At 33.5% G+C, this 18,615-nt stretch overlaps 9 protein-coding genes across 9 annotated transcripts; 4 read left to right on the top strand and 5 right to left on the bottom strand.

The window, feature by feature from the left end:
* Nucleotides 1-562: 562 nt before the first annotated feature.
* Nucleotides 563-760, bottom strand: MIN6 (Min6p; the record flags this gene model as incomplete). The annotated part of the gene is made up of 1 exon (XM_003672149.1): nucleotides 563-760. The coding sequence occupies one exon, from the start codon at nucleotides 758-760 to the stop codon at nucleotides 563-565; it is 198 nt and encodes a 65-aa protein (XP_003672197.1).
* Nucleotides 761-1,750: 990 nt separating this feature from the next.
* Nucleotides 1,751-2,567, top strand: ERD2 (Erd2p; the record flags this gene model as incomplete). Its single annotated transcript, XM_003672148.1, has 2 exons — nucleotides 1,751-1,772; nucleotides 1,933-2,567. 2 exons carry the CDS (start codon nucleotides 1,751-1,753, stop codon nucleotides 2,565-2,567), a joined length of 657 nt encoding a protein of 218 aa, XP_003672196.1.
* A 386-nt stretch (nucleotides 2,568-2,953) lies between these two features.
* On the bottom strand, nucleotides 2,954-3,679 carry PRE7 (proteasome core particle subunit beta 6; the record flags this gene model as incomplete). Its single annotated transcript, XM_003672147.1, has 1 exon — nucleotides 2,954-3,679. One exon carries the CDS (start codon nucleotides 3,677-3,679, stop codon nucleotides 2,954-2,956), a length of 726 nt encoding a protein of 241 aa, XP_003672195.1.
* Nucleotides 3,680-5,181: 1,502 nt separating this feature from the next.
* Nucleotides 5,182-7,056, top strand: FUI1 (uridine permease; the record flags this gene model as incomplete). The annotated part of the gene is made up of 1 exon (XM_003672146.1): nucleotides 5,182-7,056. The coding sequence occupies one exon, from the start codon at nucleotides 5,182-5,184 to the stop codon at nucleotides 7,054-7,056; it is 1,875 nt and encodes a 624-aa protein (XP_003672194.1).
* A 1,338-nt stretch (nucleotides 7,057-8,394) lies between these two features.
* Nucleotides 8,395-9,504, bottom strand: ECM13 (Ecm13p; the record flags this gene model as incomplete). Its single annotated transcript, XM_003672145.1, has 1 exon — nucleotides 8,395-9,504. One exon carries the CDS (start codon nucleotides 9,502-9,504, stop codon nucleotides 8,395-8,397), a length of 1,110 nt encoding a protein of 369 aa, XP_003672193.1.
* A 1,735-nt stretch (nucleotides 9,505-11,239) lies between these two features.
* On the top strand, nucleotides 11,240-12,658 carry COR1 (ubiquinol--cytochrome-c reductase subunit COR1; the record flags this gene model as incomplete). Its single annotated transcript, XM_003672144.1, has 1 exon — nucleotides 11,240-12,658. One exon carries the CDS (start codon nucleotides 11,240-11,242, stop codon nucleotides 12,656-12,658), a length of 1,419 nt encoding a protein of 472 aa, XP_003672192.1.
* Nucleotides 12,659-12,906: 248 nt separating this feature from the next.
* PSY4 (Psy4p) lies at nucleotides 12,907-14,460 on the bottom strand (the record flags this gene model as incomplete). The annotated part of the gene is made up of 1 exon (XM_003672143.1): nucleotides 12,907-14,460. One exon carries the CDS (start codon nucleotides 14,458-14,460, stop codon nucleotides 12,907-12,909), a length of 1,554 nt encoding a protein of 517 aa, XP_003672191.1.
* Nucleotides 14,461-14,990: 530 nt separating this feature from the next.
* NDAI0J00550 (uncharacterized protein) lies at nucleotides 14,991-15,542 on the bottom strand (the record flags this gene model as incomplete). Its single annotated transcript, XM_003672142.1, has 1 exon — nucleotides 14,991-15,542. One exon carries the CDS (start codon nucleotides 15,540-15,542, stop codon nucleotides 14,991-14,993), a length of 552 nt encoding a protein of 183 aa, XP_003672190.1.
* Nucleotides 15,543-17,328: 1,786 nt separating this feature from the next.
* On the top strand, nucleotides 17,329-18,321 carry NDAI0J00540 (uncharacterized protein; the record flags this gene model as incomplete). The annotated part of the gene is made up of 1 exon (XM_003672141.1): nucleotides 17,329-18,321. The coding sequence occupies one exon, from the start codon at nucleotides 17,329-17,331 to the stop codon at nucleotides 18,319-18,321; it is 993 nt and encodes a 330-aa protein (XP_003672189.1).
* Between the last annotated feature and the right edge of the window lie 294 nt (nucleotides 18,322-18,615).

Raw genomic sequence — 18,615 nt, 5'->3', positions numbered from 1 at the left:
CAAGAGAAGGTTAAAAAAGAAAATTGTCTATATCTGATTTTAAGAAATAATAATAACCATAACAAACATTAAAAAGGGGAAATATTTTCATATATGTTGATTTTTTTTTCATATATTTAGATATTGTGTATAGTAGTTTATTTTATGTATCTATTATTCTTTTTTTAAAAATCCAATTACATAAACTATATAAAAGAATAACAGAACAAAAAAAAATGCATTAAGAGTCGATAGAAAAAAGTCATCTATCGTTTTCCTTCCACTTCTTTTCTTCACTTACAAAAAAAGAAAAATGATTCATATAATCTTGAATTAATTGATTATATATATTATATAAAAGAATATAAAAAGTGCAGAGGAAATCTATGTAGCCGAATATTTAAATGTTTTATGTCGTTTTAAAAAGTAGTAGTAAATGGGAAAAAAATATTGATGCAGTAATATTTTTCCATTTTTTATTTATTTTTCATCACCTTACCTTCATAAATCGAGAATTAAACTCAATTTAAAAGGGGAATAAGAAGGTGACGAAAAATAAATAAAAAATGATTCAAAACATATTTTATTCGATCTCAATCAATTCTTGTAATTCTTCATCCTGATCTTCACCTATATTTGGTGTAATACTTGGTAAATAGAATAACATATACGATGCACTTGAAACAACGAATCCACTGAAGAGCCACATGGCTGCAGTAGTTGGATTACGTGAAACTCTTTGAATGAAGCTAAATAGTGACCTGTTTCCAAATAAAGACATTTTTCTGAATAGAACGTTATTGCTAACTTGTTTGCATCTTCCAACCTTCAAGATCTATACTAGAAGAATATTGCTGCTGATCATATCCTTACATATTCAGACACAACTATATATATAGATATAAACTAGATCAGATATCTTGGAGTCACGGAGCTTCCAAGACCGTTCTCCTTAATGAGGATTCATACAAAAATAACATTCCTTTACGCACTATGGATAGCTAGGGATGAAGACACAACTAGTGAATAGAGAATAGTTCTTTATTATGGTGTATTATGTTTAGACAGCCCAACGGAGTACGTACCAGCTCTTCTGTCCAGCCGCATATGCAAAGGGTTCCTTGACATTGATGGATGACACAATTACGTAATATTATAACGTTCCCAACAGAATGATTGAAAAGTTTTGATGATTGCAAAGAAAGATGATAGTATAATTGCCAAAAATGGCTCCGATATCAGAACTAAAACGTATTATTTTAGTATCGTAAGCAAGGTTGGTGGGCCATTTATTGCGGAAACAATACTGCAGTAACCGTAACTGCCAATTCCAAGGAGTGATAAACCTAGATGAGGCACCTACTACAGGAATACCATATTTACAGCAACATATCAATTAATATATATATATATATTATAAAGACAGGACATTCAGACCTTCAACGATTCTATTTAACTTTATTTTGTTCCTTTTAAAGGTCAAGTACTTCCAAAACTTGTACTTACTGCAATTAATATCAAAGTATAGTACAAAATGAGGTATCCGCCTTGTACATCGAGGGTAACATGTAAATTAAAGGAACATACAGACATAGATACTTGTAAACTTCAGTGCTGGCTGAAACTTCTGTAAAATGTAACTCGGAGGATTTGTCTGCAAACATACGTAAAGTATCAGAATATAAAAATACCAATTATACAATCATACAAGATTATACTATTAATATTCGTTGTTGCTCGCATATAGCACAAGCTCTAAAGGAAAGTAAATATGAATTTATTCAGAATATTAGGTATGTCCATCCTGCAATTTAACGTTTCTTATCTTGTTATGTGTCCTTTTCATCGATACATAAATTGCCTGAACTCTAGACGCTTCAATTCATAAATACACGAATAGCTTATACTAACAAGAAGTGACAAAAAATTCAATCTTCCTTTCGCTATATACAGGTGATCTTTCACATCTGGCAAGTATATTAATCTTAATTCGCACCATTAAGGCAACAGATTCCATCGATGGTATCTCATTCAAGACTCAAGCACTATATGTCATAATCTTCTTCACGCGTTACTTAGATCTCCTAACTTTCCAACACATCTCCATTTACAATTCATTAATGAAGTTGTTCTTCATAGGATCATCCCTTTATATCGTCATCTTATTACAACGTTCCAAAGCAATCCAACCAATCGCTTACAGAGAAATGATAATGGCTGACACATTCAAAGTTCAATACTTACTAGGTGGTTCTTTAATCATGGCATTACTTTTCAATTATAAATTCTCATTCTTCGAAATCTTATGGAGTTTCTCCATCTGGTTAGAAAGTGTGGCAATCTTACCACAATTATTCATGCTTTCTAAAAGTGGGAAATCGAAAAGTTTAACCATCCATTATATCTTCGCATTGGGTATCTATAGGACTTTATATATTCCTAATTGGATTTGGAGGTATTTTGTGGAGGGGAAAGTGGATAAATTGGCTGTTATCTCGGGGATTGTACAAACTTTGATTTATTCTGATTTCTTTTACATTTATTATAAGAAAGTTATTAAGGGCTCTAATTTACAATTGCCTCAATAGACTGATAGATCCACTGGACCAAATGAATCGTAGATAGTTCCTATGAAATAAAGTGAATACTTTGGTAAAAAAACAACATGGGATACATTACATCTTCCATTAAATATGGAATCGCCAACAATATGGTAACGATTTCTTACATTTTAAAATATATAATTAAGTAAAAAGAATAGTATGAATAAAAAAGTGTATTGAAATAATAATTATGTAGACCTAGTCAATTTACAAAATCATTCTTTTGAATATAATATACCTAACGCTACCTGTACACTCTTATGTAAGTATATTTTATTATATAGATAAACAGTTGCCCATGTCAATGTAATACGTTTAATTTTTTGTATAATATATATGTATATATAGAACATACATACCCCATAGATATATTAATCTCTCTTTAGTTCGTAAAATTCTTTCCTTACACCATCTTTAGTGACGATTAAAATTTCAAGACCATCACCAACATGGATATGTCTTTCTGTCGCAGATGTAAATGAATCTCTAACTAATTTAATAACTTCATCAATACTTAAATATTTCAAAGGTTTCTTAACTTTACCATCAGTACCAGGTTCAAATTGATTTTTAAAATTTACTTGATTATCAAGGAAGGGCATAATTAAAGATGCAGCAGCACCACCAGCTCTACATTGTTCTCTCTCGTATGATCCAACAGGATCAAATGAATATACAGCTCCTTTACCATTTTCATCTAATCCAGCAATAATAGTATGAACATAATAAGGGAAAAATCTTTTCCCATATAAGAGATGTTGAATATTTCTTGCAGCTGATTTCATTGATAGTTTCTTATCATTATGATCAAAATGATACCATTTCAAACTATTCTTAAACCTTTTCACTAATGCTTCACCATCTGCAGCAAATCCATTTGCTGATATTACAATATTATCACCACAATCAAACACTTTAGGTTCATAACGAGAATTAATAGAATAATCTGTCGTGTGTCTAGTATCTCCTGCTAGGATGGCAAAATCTTCACCGGCAATACCTAAAATGGTACCACCATTATCTGTGTATGGATTGAATGCATGTTCAATTGGTGTGGAATTCACTTCTGATGAGTATTCAGATGAAATCGTCGTCATATTTATTGTTTATGTTTATCGTCTGGTTAGTTGCTTGGTATACCTTGAATTGATATCCAGTCATTAACTCTCTTTGTCCTTACTTGTAAAAGCCTTAATATCTGCAGTATAAACATTTCTACTACATACGTATTTTGCCACCCTTCAAAATTTCAAAATCTCGAAAAACCGCCTCGTGTAAAGTGATACAAATGCGTCATAAAATGTTTCCTAAGGGATTATTTGTGACACACACAGCATGTACGAAAAATGCCTAGTCATATGAGAAGTTAATACACTCTTTTGAGATATCTTCGGCTAACTTTTCCGATCCTTGGCTCAATTGAAAATAACAACTTCGTATAAGAAAGTCTTCCCCTTTCACCCAGTCACTATCCCTTCTGCGTACCCACCCTTTCCCACCAGTGAGATCATTATTTACCTTCTTAGTTTGTACACTTCTCTTCTAACAGAACTAGCTAGATTTGAAGTCAAATGATCCCACAAATAGTTGAATTCCTTAGTTCAATAAAGATATTAGATACTTACATAACTCTTAGTACAGGTAAAAATGCTAACTTTTAGCAGCGAACGGCATGTACTTGGGGTGTTTGCGCCACTTCCGGTTAATCAAACAAACATGATAGAACTTTGAAACATACCCTAAAAATATCTGCAGAAACTTATATATAATCCAGGTATATTTATCTTGTTTAAAAAAAAACGCGTCCCGTTTACGTGTTTGTTTATGTTCTTCTTGCTTGGCGTTGTGGACAAATTATTGCTTTCGCATCGTCGGCTTCAGAAAAGGGACAAATATTTCATTCCATTTTTTTGACCCACCGTCAAAATGGAAACAGAAGAAGCGTCTGAGAAAAACAGAGAACACTACGTACGCGAGACCGTAATGTGCGGGGATAACCGAAAGCCGCACCAAAAAAAATCGTTGACACTTTCCTTCAAATTGACAGAACACAAAAGCCGCACGCCAAGCAAAACTTGCAACAATTTTTTCCATCTGTAAAGTTTTTGACAGATAAAAATTGTCTGCTTTTGTTTGGCAAAAAGAGGCAAAAAAAATAACCATTTGTCGTAACGTCTCTTCGAATTTCAAACAAAATGTCGTCCTAATCAATGTAATGTAAGGGTTTGTCTCGATTTGAAGGTTTTCTCCATCGGCGATTTTCTTTATTCCCAAGAAATGTCCTTAAATACAGCCTTTTCTTGAATTTTTTTCAACTTTAAGCTTCCAGAAGATAAACTTTGCATAAAAGACTCCTCGATTATATAATGGAATTGAAAAACTTTTCCTGGATGAGCTTTTTTCTTCATTGTTACTCGACTTTCCTTCATTCTTTTCTTTCCTTTGCAAGACTATTGTCATTTATATATACTATCTTATCATTATATGCTTGATTTTTATTCATTTATTCATTCATTCATTCATTCGCTACTCTTGCATTTTGTAATGATATAATATATCAACTACTAAGGATATCTTGAAGGACTATATACCTAAAACCATGTCAAAACCACAACCAGGCACAACATATAAACCAACTGAATATGATAATGAGGATAAAATGAAAATGACGTCCAAAACAGTCGATATATCAACGACTTCAGATGACTTGACTGCTTCTCTTTCAACAATTGTCTCTACAAATAACCATACCAACGACACGAAAATATCAAAACCAAAACGATTTTGGAATAAATTCATTAATTTCATTGAAGTGAAACAATCAGAAACTTCAGAAAATAGTGATGAAAATAGCAGTAAATCAATATTACAAGCATATCTATATAATGATGATTTAGCTCCAGTGAAACGGAAAGAAAGAGTCTGGTCATGGAATCATTATGTCTTCTTTTGGGTAGCTGGTGCTTTCAACGTCAATACATGGCAAATATCCGCTACTGGGTTGCAATTAGGTTTAAATTGGTGGCAAACTTGGATATGTATTTGGGTCGGTTATTCTTTCGTTGCTGGGTTTTTAGTACTGGCTTCTCGTGTTGGTAGTAATTATCACATTTCATTCCCAATTGCTTCAAGAATTGCATTCGGAACTTATTTCTCCATTTGGATTGTCATTAATAGAGTGGTTATGGCTTGTGTTTGGATGGGGACGTTATCTTATCTTGGTGGTGTTTGTGTTCAATTAATGTTGAAATCAATCTTTGGTAACGATTTAAATACTAGAATTCATGATACCATTGGAAGTAATAATCTAACAAATTTTGAATTCTTATGTTTTATGATATTTTGGATCGTATCATTACCATTCCTTTGGTTCCCTCCACATAAATTAAAATACGTTTTCACTGTGAAATCTGCTATTACCCCATTTGCTGCCTTTGGATTTTTAATATGGACTTTATGTAAAGCAAATGGTCATTTAGCTTTAAGATCATTGAATGAAAATGGTCCAATTAACAAAGTGACATTAGCTTGGTCAGTAATAAGATCAATTATGAGTGCATTAGACAATTTTTCTACTTTAATTTTGAATGCTCCTGATTTTGCAAGATTCTCTAAAACGTCTAAATCATCTATCTATTCCCAATTAATTGCACTACCTTTCCTATATGCTGTCATCTCATTAATCGGTATCCTTTCAGCAACTGCTGCCTATACTTTATACGGTATTAATTATTGGTCTCCACTTGATATTCTTGGTCGTTATTTGGATCATAAAACTGCAGGTAATAGGGCTGGTGTTTTCTTGATCTCATTTGTGTTCGCGTTTGATCAATTAGGTGCAAATTTGTCTGGGAATGCTATTCCAGCAGGTACTGATATGACAGCATTATTACCTAAATTTATTAATATTAGACGTGGTGCTTACATATGTGCATGTATCTCTTTGGCAATTTGTCCATGGAATTTAATGGCTTCTTCATCAATCTTTACCACTGCCTTAAGTGCTTATGCAGTCTTCCTTTCCGCAATCGCTGGTGTCATTTTCGCTGATTATTTTGTAGTTAGAAAAGGTTATGTCAACATTTTCCATTGTTATACTAATAAAGAAGGTTCGTATTATATGTATAATAAATGGGGGACCAATTGGAGAGCTGTATTAGCTTATATTTTCGGTATTGCACCAAATTTTGCTGGATTTTTAGGTTCTGTCAATGTTGTTGTACCTGAAAATGCTATGAAAGTTTATTATTTGAATTATTTCACTGGATATTTGATATCTGCTATTACTTATGTCATTCTTGTTTATTTTTGGCCTATTACCGGTGTTCCTGAAGACAGCCATCTGATTAAAGATTTAAAATGGATCGAACATGAAGAATGGATAGAAGTGGAAGATTTCGCAATTCAAAGAGACGCTTTTGAAAGGTATAGTGATGAAACGATAATTGATTATACCGAAAAAGACTCAGTATAATAAAAATGTAACTCATAATATAGATACTTTCCATCTAAATAACAACGATAAAAATTATATATATTCTCTATTTTTTTATTGGGTGACACGCCATTATCTTGTTCAATTATTCTATTTTGCTTCGCATGTTCTTATGATGCCGATAGTAGACAGTTTGAAATAAAGTTTTTTTTAATGATCCGTTCATTAAGGTATGTTCCAAAGAAGGAACTATCTACAACTAGGGCTTTCACATTATCAGATACCTAGGTTTATGCTCAAAAATATACTTGTTTGTCAAGGTCTGATGATACTTCGTTTTTCAAAACTGTAATAACATTAAAGCTAAAGCTTATTATATGAGTATAAAATTAGTAGACCAATTCGATACAGTATGTCTTCGATAAAAAGAAAAATTCAACTTAAAATATGGTTATAGATAAAACTTGCAAATAATAAAGTTAATGATAGGGCCAAAGTCGAATAATACCCCTTTTTTTTTTAACTTACCTAAATTTTCGATGCTCTTGTTGAAGTATGTTCAAAAAGGATTCTGAAATTGAAAGATATAGTAGAAATAGAAAAGAGATCTATCTCTCCCTGCCAGCAAATCCTTTCTTACTTCCTGAACTTCCAATATATATAGATAATTACTTCAATTAAAGCATATATTTATTTTTTTATTATATATATATATTAGTTACATTATGAAATATGTGACATTATATTAAAAAGCACTCCGACGGAGACCAAAGGATTGATCACGTGACTTAGAAGGTTTATATTTCCTGCCGTCTAAGTACGTATACATGCTCCAAGCAGGTGTGATAAAGAGTTATAAAACACAGTTAATCAGTTTTAGTATATAGTACCAGTCTATTTTCGCTTTCAGGTCTTGAAGGTTATTGTTGTAGTGAAACCGAAAAATGATCGCGGATGAGCGAATAAATAAATAAATAAATAAATAAATAAATAAAGACATGTATTAACTTATTGATTTACATATCTAGTAAATTATAAATAAGAATATATAGAGTCAAATAGACAGAAAATTGCCAAAACTACCAGCGTTTTCTTTTTTCTTTTTGTCTAATTGCTTCAATTGAATATATATGGTTCTTCTCCCAATGTCAATAAAAATTTGGATATGAATATGAATTAATTGGAATGTTGTCGTTAAGGAATATAAAAAGGGGGGTTAGCGTTAGAATATTATTATCATTAGTGTTATCATTATTGTTATCATATTAAAAATAGTATTAGTATAAATACTAAAATGATGAAGTCCATTGGATTTTGTTGTTACAAGTTTTAGTATTACAATGTGAGGAAGTTTGATTGATTTTTTTCCGGTTTATTTTATTGAACAGGTATCCAATTTGTGGGTGATGTCGTTGAGTTTGTTTCATCTAACTTATATTTTTTTTCATTACTGCGTGTCATTAGAGAAGACAAATTTGGATTTGATTTTGATAATGATGGCCATATTATATTTCTGTTATTGCCACTGTTATTATTTTTCTTTGGATGTTGTTGCTTTCTTAATAAATCAGCACATGTTATTGTTTTGATTCTTTCAATGTGTTTACATGTCGATGATACGGAGATGATATTTTTGGTTTTGTTATTTTTATTCTTAATATTATTTTGAGTTGGTTTGATGTTAATATTTAGTTTCTTTGGGGTTGACACAATACTATAATTATTATTGTGAGACATTGATTTTGTCAATATATTACTTGACGATAGACCGTACGAGTGCTTGTAATTGTTATTGTCATCTTGATCAGAATCGTATTGTTCCTCATCAACTGCCGTGTTATTTTCTTCGTGAATTGCAATTGATCCAATCTTAAAATCTGATTGAGATTTATTTTTCAAACTGCCTATTATATTAGCATTTGTAGTTTCATCATTTTCATATTTGAAATCGTAATCAATATCATATTCATTATCAGAATCAGATATACTTTCGTAATCACTTGATTCACTACTATAATATAAATTATTATCCTTATTATTTTCTCTATGACTGTCATATTCTAGTTGTTGTTGTTGGTCTTCTTCTTCATCACTAGAAATAATATTATTGTTATCGGAATCGGAAGCAGAATCCGAATCCGGTTCCGAATCGGAATCCGAGTCCGGAGTTGTTTGAGAACTAAAAGTATCCTTATTATCCTCGAGGGTATCTAGAACGTTAGTCGATGAATGTTGTTGTTGTTGCTGCTCTGGTACAGAAGATAAAGAGTTATAAGAAGCTGTTTGTGAGGAAGCTAAATTCAATTTGATATTTTCAATGTTGTCATTCAATCTATCCAGTAGATTTGCATGACCAACAAGGATTCTTAAATCACCATGACCATTAATTGAGAATTCGTTAACACAATTTGCTAACTTGGATCTCGCCTTATCAGCTATCCTAAATTGTTGAGAAATTTCCGGGAATGTGAATGTGTTCATTTGCATTCTATAGTTATATGTTTTTGTGTGTTTGTTTTGTTTTGCGGTCTTTGTTTTCTGTTGCTTGTGTGGAATTAAGTGTAGGTGAAAACTATGCAATGTGGCATTAATGCTCTTATTAAGAGAGACAAAGTAGGCGATGTGGTTGAGTAAAATACCACAAGAGAACAAGACAGATGAAGAAAGGAAGTAATGTTTTGGAACAGAGAGATTAGGAACTAAGTGGATGGTATATTTATATGATCAATAGGCTTGAAGCGATATATGTATAGAAATCAGAGACGATCGTTCTGATCTAATTGCTTGCTTGTTTGCTTGCGTTCTTAACTGGTTGTGATTCACTGATTATCTAATCTTTGGATGGCCAGCTTACCGTTTTTGTGCAAAAATAAACTTCGAGGGAGTTATTTATCTCCGTAATCCGGGGAAGTGGCATCGCGATAGTTAACGTTCCGTAACTTATATAACCCAGTTCTAAAGCACACAAAGGCAAGTAGGAACGAAAAAGTTAACGGAATGGGAATACGTTACGTTTTCTTATGCACAAATATACGTAGGTATGTATGGTACGTAATGCCAATCTATATTAAGATCCTTCACATCCATTACTAAGGAAGAGAGAGTGAGAGGGGCTTACCCTGTGCCACTGCAAAAATACCACTCCCAAATTGATTTGTCCGTTGCCCATCGCACGTCTGAACACTCCGACCACTGTGGGTCGAGGAAAGGGGGGGGGGGGGCTTTCTATTACCTACTCATGACATAACCGTTACTCACAATGCAGCTGTAGTGCGGTGTGAGGATTACCCTTCCCACGCTTGTAGGTGGAACTTAAAAAAGGTCCATTAGTCCGAAGGCGTTATATTTCCATGCGATTATTTCCATGGAACGGCCATGGAACGGCTTGCTTTCACTCACTTCAGCACTTTTTAACTTCGACGGTGATATCGAATAATCCGTCAATCAATCAATGCATTTGCCCTTTTCTGAAACCACTACAAGCTATATACGTACATAGGGAGTAAACATTCAAAATTACTTATTTATTATGGTGTAATAATGACATAGAATCTACTTTTGCGAGATTCCGGAACATATATCCAGTTTATTTAATAATACCTAGAGCCCTAGTCTCGAGTTCCCCGGGGTAACCCCGGGGTTACCGGCGGGGTTCCCTTTTTCTCGGAGTACTCGTGATTTTCCACCAATTGATTTCGAGGGTTTAACTAACTGCCTTATTATTTGTTATTTTCACCGAAAAAAAAAGGAAGGGGCGGGAAGCCTTTACCTTACCTTGCCTCTTGTTGTAGTAGTAGTTGTTTGTAGTGGTTGATTGGAATAGGCTGGAAAGAATGGAGATCTCTCCTTCTAGAGACAAAGACAATCGTGTCCCTCTGTCTAGAAGTTAGGCTGCATTTTCTAGCGCTCTTCCTAGCTTTTCCTCCCAGGTTCCTTTCCAGACAGGACAGTCAATCAATTATTAACAAGGAAAGACCCAACAACTTAGAAGTGACTTCCATCTTTATTATACCAACTATCATCCAATTGGTCTCTCTTTCCCTTCAATCTAAGAACAATTCAAATATAGATACTATCGGCACGCCAACTCATCGACGTATCTATCTAATTGACGAAGTTATAAGTGTTTAAATATCCAGTTATAGTAGGCTGAAATTGTCTTCATTCTTGAGTACACAATTGAATCACCCACCAACAAGCATACACACTTTTCTACAAAACAATGTTGAGGACTAATACCAACTCTCTGAAAATTTCATTAAGAAGTATACAAAAATGTCTCTTAAATAGAAGATTCATGGCTACGCAAACTTCAACAACCATCGTTAAACCTGAAATTACAAATTTATCAAACGGTGTCACAGTCGCAACAGAACATGATCCATCTGCAAAGACTTCTTCTGTGGGTCTTGTGTTTGATTCAGGTTCCACATCAGAAAACCCTTATAATAACGGGGTATCCAATTTCTGGTCTCATATCTTCAAACAACATATAAATAAAAATTCAAAAACTTTATCTGAAGGTCTACAACTAAACAGCAAAATCTCAAAGGATTATCAATCTTATATTATTGATTCATTACCAAACAAAGTATCAAATTCCTTAGATTTCTTACAAGAAAATTTTATTAATTTACATATAGATGATTCTATGGCAAACTCTTTCCATACCATTCAAAAAGATGTAATCAATGAATTGCAAACTTTTGAATCAAAAGATCACCCGGAAAGAGTCATGGAACATTTATACTCTACAGCTTTCCAAAATACTCCCTTATCTCTACCAACAAGAGGTACTATCGAATCCATTAAGAATTTAGAATTACAAGATTTACAAGCATTCGCAAAGGATAACTTCAGATCTGCAAACGCAATGATTGTAGGAACAGGTAATATCCCACATGAACAATTAGTAGAACAAGTAGAATCTAAAATAAATCTATTAAGCGGGTCCAAACTTTCAAACAACAAAAAACAAGTTAAATCAACTTTCTTAGGCTCAGAAGTAAGATTAAGAGATGATACTTTGCCTAAGGCATGGATCTCCATCGCTGTGGAAGGTGAACCATTAAACTCACCAAATTATTATACAGCAAAAGTAGCTTCTGAAATCTTCGGTTCATATAATGCATTCGAACCAAGATCAAGGTTACAAGGTATTAAACTACTAGATAATTTACAAGAATATCATCTCTGTGATTCATTCAATCACTTCTCCTTATCAAATAAAGATTCAGGTTTATGGGGGTTCTCTACAATTACTTCTAATGTTAACGCTATAGATGACTTGATTCATTTCACTTTGAAACAATGGAATAGATTGACCATTTCAATCACTTCAACAGAATTGGAACGTGGGAAATCTCTTTTGAAATTGAAATTAGCTAAACAGTTGAACCCATTGAACACCTCTAACATGGAAAAGGCAAACATCTTAGCTAAAGATATCTTTGCCATGGGTAGAAAACCAACTCTGGATGAAATCTTTACTAAGATTGATTCAATTACTGTAAAGGATATTAAGGCTTGGGCTGGTGAAAAGGTTTGGGATCAAGATATAGCTATCGCTGGTACAGGTCAAATTGAAGGTCTATTAGATTACATGAGAATCAGAAATGATATGTCCATGATGAGATGGTAGATCTTACCCCCACGTCCCGTCACACTCTTTCCCTCCTGTATTTTTCCTATATTTATTTTTTTCCACTTCTTATTCTTATTTAATTAAACTTATGAACCATTCCTATTTGGAAACGATCAAACCAAAATGAAAACAAAAAGTATATACTCCATTATATTCTATTTCTATATATAGCCTTTTCTAAAATACGACTCATTTTGTGTTTTAATTATTCTTATGAGTAAATTATATGATATATGCACTTTGTTTTAACGCGTCTTATTGCCTAAAGGACTGCTATCATTGTCTTTAAAATTATTGAATTCGTCCTCGTCCTCTTCCTCTTCCTCGTCATCATCTATCGTTGTTGGTCGTATTTTGCTATTCGCATCATTCCTTTCACCCGTTGGATCTGTATTAAATTCTTGAATATTATTATTAGTATTATTACCAATAATATTGAGATCTGACGGTGATACCAATATACCTGTATTTGAATCCTTATCATTAGTTTCCGGTCCAATAGTCACTACACCAACCTTTATAGTAGAATTATTTAACTCTTCCTCACCATTACTGTGCTGTAATTGATCTAATCGGAATAACCCTGGTGGTGATTTAATAACTAATTCATCTCGATTCATTGATTCCATACTGGAATGGTTATCATTATAAATCGTTGTCGGCGTAACGTCTTGTTTCATCTTTTTAGGTGTTAATAACTCTTGTGACGGCGTTGTAGGAGATGATGATAGGTTTTCATTATATTCATAATTATCTATTTCGGTAGGTTTCCTTTTTCTCGGCGTTTTACTTTCAAGGTTTTCATTGACATCTTGCATCTGTATATCTTCATCCTCTTCGTCATCCTCACCAATTTCATCGTTTTCATCGTTTTCATCAGCATCATCATCATCATCGTCTCCTGATGTGTCTCCCATATTATCATCCACATAGTCATCATCTTGTTCCTCCTCATCATCAGGAGTATTGGTAAGGTTTTTATTCGTATCCTCAACATTCATATCATCATCATCATCATCATCATCTTCATAATATTCTTCAATAATGAAATCCTTATCATTTTGTAACGTTATACTTATATCATCAGTACTTGTACCACCATGCTTATTACTTTTTCTTTCTCTGATGGTTCCTTGACCGTTAACATCATGATGTTCTTCATCGTCCTCTTCATCATCATCCTCGTCGTCGTCATCAAATTCAACATTCATAATAACATCAATTTCCTTCACAATGGGTAGTAATTGGCCCATATCCTTTTCAGTAATCCATGGAATTTTGACCAAAGATGCATCTCCATCTTCTCCAATCGTATTGCCATTACTTTCTTCTTCATCTCTTCTTTCCTCAGTATTCGTCGAAGAAGAAGAAGATGATGCAAGAGTTAAACATGAATCCACGTAACAGCATTTCTCTAAAGCATTAACATATTTTACAAGTTCATTAACTTTAAAATATTTGAACGGATCAAAACAAAGTTCAAAAATTCTCATTATCGTGAATGGTAATTTTTCATTATTGAAAAATTTATCAATTAAATTTTCACCCATTTCTTTCAATCTACGAATCGATTCAATATTTTCTTCATTACTATTTATGAATGATTCATTCGGTGTTACATCTATCATATGTGGTATGAAATCATTGATTAGTAAATCAAATGGTATCGGTTCATTACTACTATTACTTAATTTAACTTTCTTTGTGATTAGTATGTCATTAAGATATTCATAAAGTCGGCGGGATTTTATACCCATCATATTATGTATCGACGAATTTAATTCTGAATCATTTTCCATTGTGTTTTTCTTATATGCTTGTATTATTTTCTTCTTCTTCTTCACCTGGTCGCTTGTTCCCTCATGGTCTTTGTTGTAGTGTTTTGTTTTAAATCTTCTTGTTCGGAATTTTCAATATTATTGCTTTCAATAAGATTCCTTTATTCAATCCATTGCTATACGTATATTGCAACTTTACTAGAATGATTCTGAAGATGAAAAATACAAAGAGGGTATTCAGCATAATCAATATTTATCAGTGTAGAATAGAAATGTTCACATAGGACGTTGAGTTTCTTCTTCTTTTATTCGTTATTTAACTACATATTCTATATAAACTCTATAAATTCAATACCATTTTTATTTAGTCTACGTATACGAAATTGTCCATAACAGTCAACTCAGGAGGTTCATTCTGAGGGACTCAAGTGGAGAAGTACGTTATAGCGTTGCTCGAATATTCACAGGCGGTTTCTTCTTTGATTAGTTAAGTTTAAGGTAACGAATAATAACTAACTAAGTTAAAAATGTATCTGAAATTCAACCATTAGTTATGTCATATGTCGTTCTTGCCCATAAGCTATGGTGATCCCAAACAAGGATCCCAATATATTCGTAATGATATCATTCGTGTCGAACACTCTTTTACCGCGTGTCAAAATTGCTTGCATAAACTCACTCAATATACTTGCCCCAAGAGAGCATATTATTATAGCCAGCCAATATTTCTTCACGTGGACTATTTGGAAATGATCGCTGAGGAAAAATCCTAGAATCGGCAGAGTATCATCGTCAGAGTTCGACCTATTCAGTTCTAATGTTCCATTGGCCGTTTCAAACTCATCCATGTTTCGTATGTGTATGAATTTTCTAGGAATGAGTATGGGCACCAACTTCTTCTTGAAGCACTTAACGAATAACCATGATTCCAAACAAAACACGATAAAATGTGTTAGCTTATCATGTTGAGAAATCAATAACGTTAAAGCGAAGGATCTTGTTGTGGTATCATTTGAACTTGTTGTTGTGATCCCTAAGAATAAACTTACTATCGATGATATGATTAGAAGGATCACGTAGTTTCTTCTAAATAGTGTAACCATCGATCGCAGGTATTGTTTTTTATATTGAATGTATCCCTCGGCAGAGTTACATCAGCTACTTGTCTTGAATGAAGACGTTCGATCTTCTTCCACCTGGTCAAGTATATTCTACTGGGCTGTTTACCTATAAAAGGATCTTGAGATCTGGGCTGAAAAATTAGTTGGGTGGCATTATGTGTTTCCCACGGGTAGTTCTGGGGCCCTGTGCTTAGATGCTGTGCCTCTTCCACTCAGAAGACCATCAAATGCCACAGGCAGGAACTAACATGGGATACCTCCATACGAGGCAGTTAGCTTGCTATCGTGTAATCTTATTATACATAGTTTTATCATATTAAAATAAATACCATCAGAGTATTAGGTGTAAAGATCTTTTGTTTTTGTGTGAGGATCTACCTATCGTAGGAAATCTATTAAGAGCTTCCAGGTCCCCCTCAAAAATGAAGTATTTAGTGAGGCAGCATACGTACGTAGAAACTTGTAGAATAAACGATGCCAAACAACATACGACAATAAAGAGAGTAACGACTTCAATACGCTAAAAAGTATGAAGAAAGAGGCAAACCAGACATTAACTATAGTGTAGGACAAAAAAAAATCTGATCTACTACCGAGTGAGGATCGGGAAGTTAAGGTGTTGTGTAAAAAATAAGAAGGGAGAAACAATAGCGATCACGAATTAACTCATTAACTATCTACATGACGTATATAACACTAACAAACTAATCGTACGCTAGAGTATGCTGATTTTGTGATAGAATTAATTATCTTCTATAATCGATGGTATATATATATGTGTATACATGATAGACAACTCGAACATTGTAAAATAAAGCGTTCTTCCAGTAAATGCAAAACAAACAATCAAAAGAAACCTGTTGTTCAACTTGCTACTTCTTAGAAAAATTTCCTTTTTATCTTTTTGGGAACTGTTCATATATCTCTTCAGTATTCGTACAAATTTCAGGGACTGAAGTTCCATTGGTTTCAACAGAATGGGTTCGTGTTGATACAGTTTCCTCTGACAGAACCTCATTCATTTATGGCGCTCTCTTGGAAAATTAACGTCTTCCTTCAAAGGCTAGCTTTAACCGGTACGTACGTGAAAAATCTCTGGGACATAATACCAGAGTTCACCTACCTGGTCCACAATCATAGGCAAGGACATGACGATCGAAGTAAAACTGAAAGAACAATGCTTTCCAATTACGAGAACGCTAGTTTTACTCTAACAAGAACTCTAATGTTAATTCCAAATATTTCGGACGAAGATACATTATTTAGGTGATGTGGCCCAATCTCGCAGACAAGTAACAGAGACATTCAAGGGATCCATTTATATATGGCAAAATCTCTATCATTAAGTAATACTGCCCTTCAGATATCATACAACCTGTAATAGAAAACATAGATATCCCTATAAAACCTTCAGATTGCAAACTTTGTATGGCTTTCCACGTTCCCCAGATAAAAACTATGACTGTAGTCTATGTTTTACATCAACACATCCCAAGGTCTGATCTTAACAATTTAAGAAGTATGGGTTGACTTTTTAGCCAGGAATAGTTTCTCATCTGTTTATCTGCTCCAAGTTTATTAGCTCGTTCGAGAAATAAGCACTTCCACCAGAAGACTTTATATGTTGGATGTGATGACGGACGCCTTGGTGTATCCTATAATAACTGAAATGAATTTCGAGTTGGTAGAAAGGTTTTTTTAAAGAATTCATAACACTTACTATAACGTTGATAAAAAGGTAAGGTATAGAACATTATTATATTGCAAAATGTCTTCAAATACTAATCGTTGTTTGATGGTCCGTAAAAAAGCTCTGCCAATGAATATCTTTCGGTATGAATATACCAAACTAAAAGAGAAACTATCATTTTGTAAAAGTGAAGTTTATTGGATTCTTGATGAGCCTAACTCATTCAAGCTTTGCCCCAGGGAAATCTGTTACCTATTCAAATACTGTCTTATGTACCATTATTTGAAATCGAGTACACCATTTTACAGCAGCGTGTTCAATACAGAATATCGGTCTCTTTTCTCGTTTTACAGAAGAAAGTCACAATTATATGATCCACATTATTATTTAAGAGATGATCATTCTTACTGGGCGTATCTGGTGAGGGGTCCCGACACAGGCAATGGGAAGTTATATTTCTCCACCACTATTAGTGAAGAAGGGATAGATGGTTTCAACAAAAGTGTATCGGGCTATAAAAATGAACCCCCTCCGCTGGGTTTCATTGATTTAAATATTTTTAACGGAGAGATTAAAGCATCTGAGGATATGCCCTCGTTGCCAGCTATTTTAGGAGATAATGATATAGAATTTTTACCCCCTTCAGATTTTGGACCAACTCCTTGTGAAGTTCTCTTTTATCATTTCAAAAAATCTGATGCAATTGTGTATCGTGATCTATTTATTGTATATAGGAATAGGGCGATCAAACGTGGATATTTGCCCAACTTTGACGGCATTTTGAAAGTTCTCCTAGATCCTCCCTATGAGATTTTCATCACTGACATTGCTATAAAGGGCGAACCTGTGAATGGTCGAAAGAAAAAGTACAGTGAAGTTTATCATGACCGTGATGTTACTTGGGCTGAGAGACATTGCTACCAAAGATATTTTGTCTGTAAATTTAACCAAATGAGGAAGGGGTCGAGTAGTTATTTCACATTGTCGTTTTTACAAGAACATTTGGAAGGGAATCCAGTGCTTCGCAGAAAAAACAAGGCCACTTACATAGTTTCAACGTCATGTCATTGACAACCTAAAATAATTGATATGTTATCATGACATTTGAACAATAGACAAGAGTAGAGGTTAACGGATAAGTTAATGTGGGAACTCAAAAAGTGTTCCAAAAGGTGAATTGAAATCATTTCGTTACTTCAAGAGGATACTGTTACAGAAATAAGGACAGGCACTTGTAATTTTTTTCACCTATGAAATCCATACACTCTCTATTAAGAATAATTGTTGCTAGTACCTATATTGTGAACTTGTATATGAAACAGAGGTTAGGTAGAGGAAGGTGTGTACATTGATAGTGGTATGAAA

This window comes from Naumovozyma dairenensis, chromosome 10, assembly GCF_000227115.2.
Source record: "Naumovozyma dairenensis CBS 421 chromosome 10, complete genome".
Taxonomy (NCBI): Eukaryota; Fungi; Ascomycota; class Saccharomycetes; order Saccharomycetales; family Saccharomycetaceae; genus Naumovozyma; species Naumovozyma dairenensis.
This window is presented reverse-complemented; position numbering and strand designations above follow the sequence as displayed.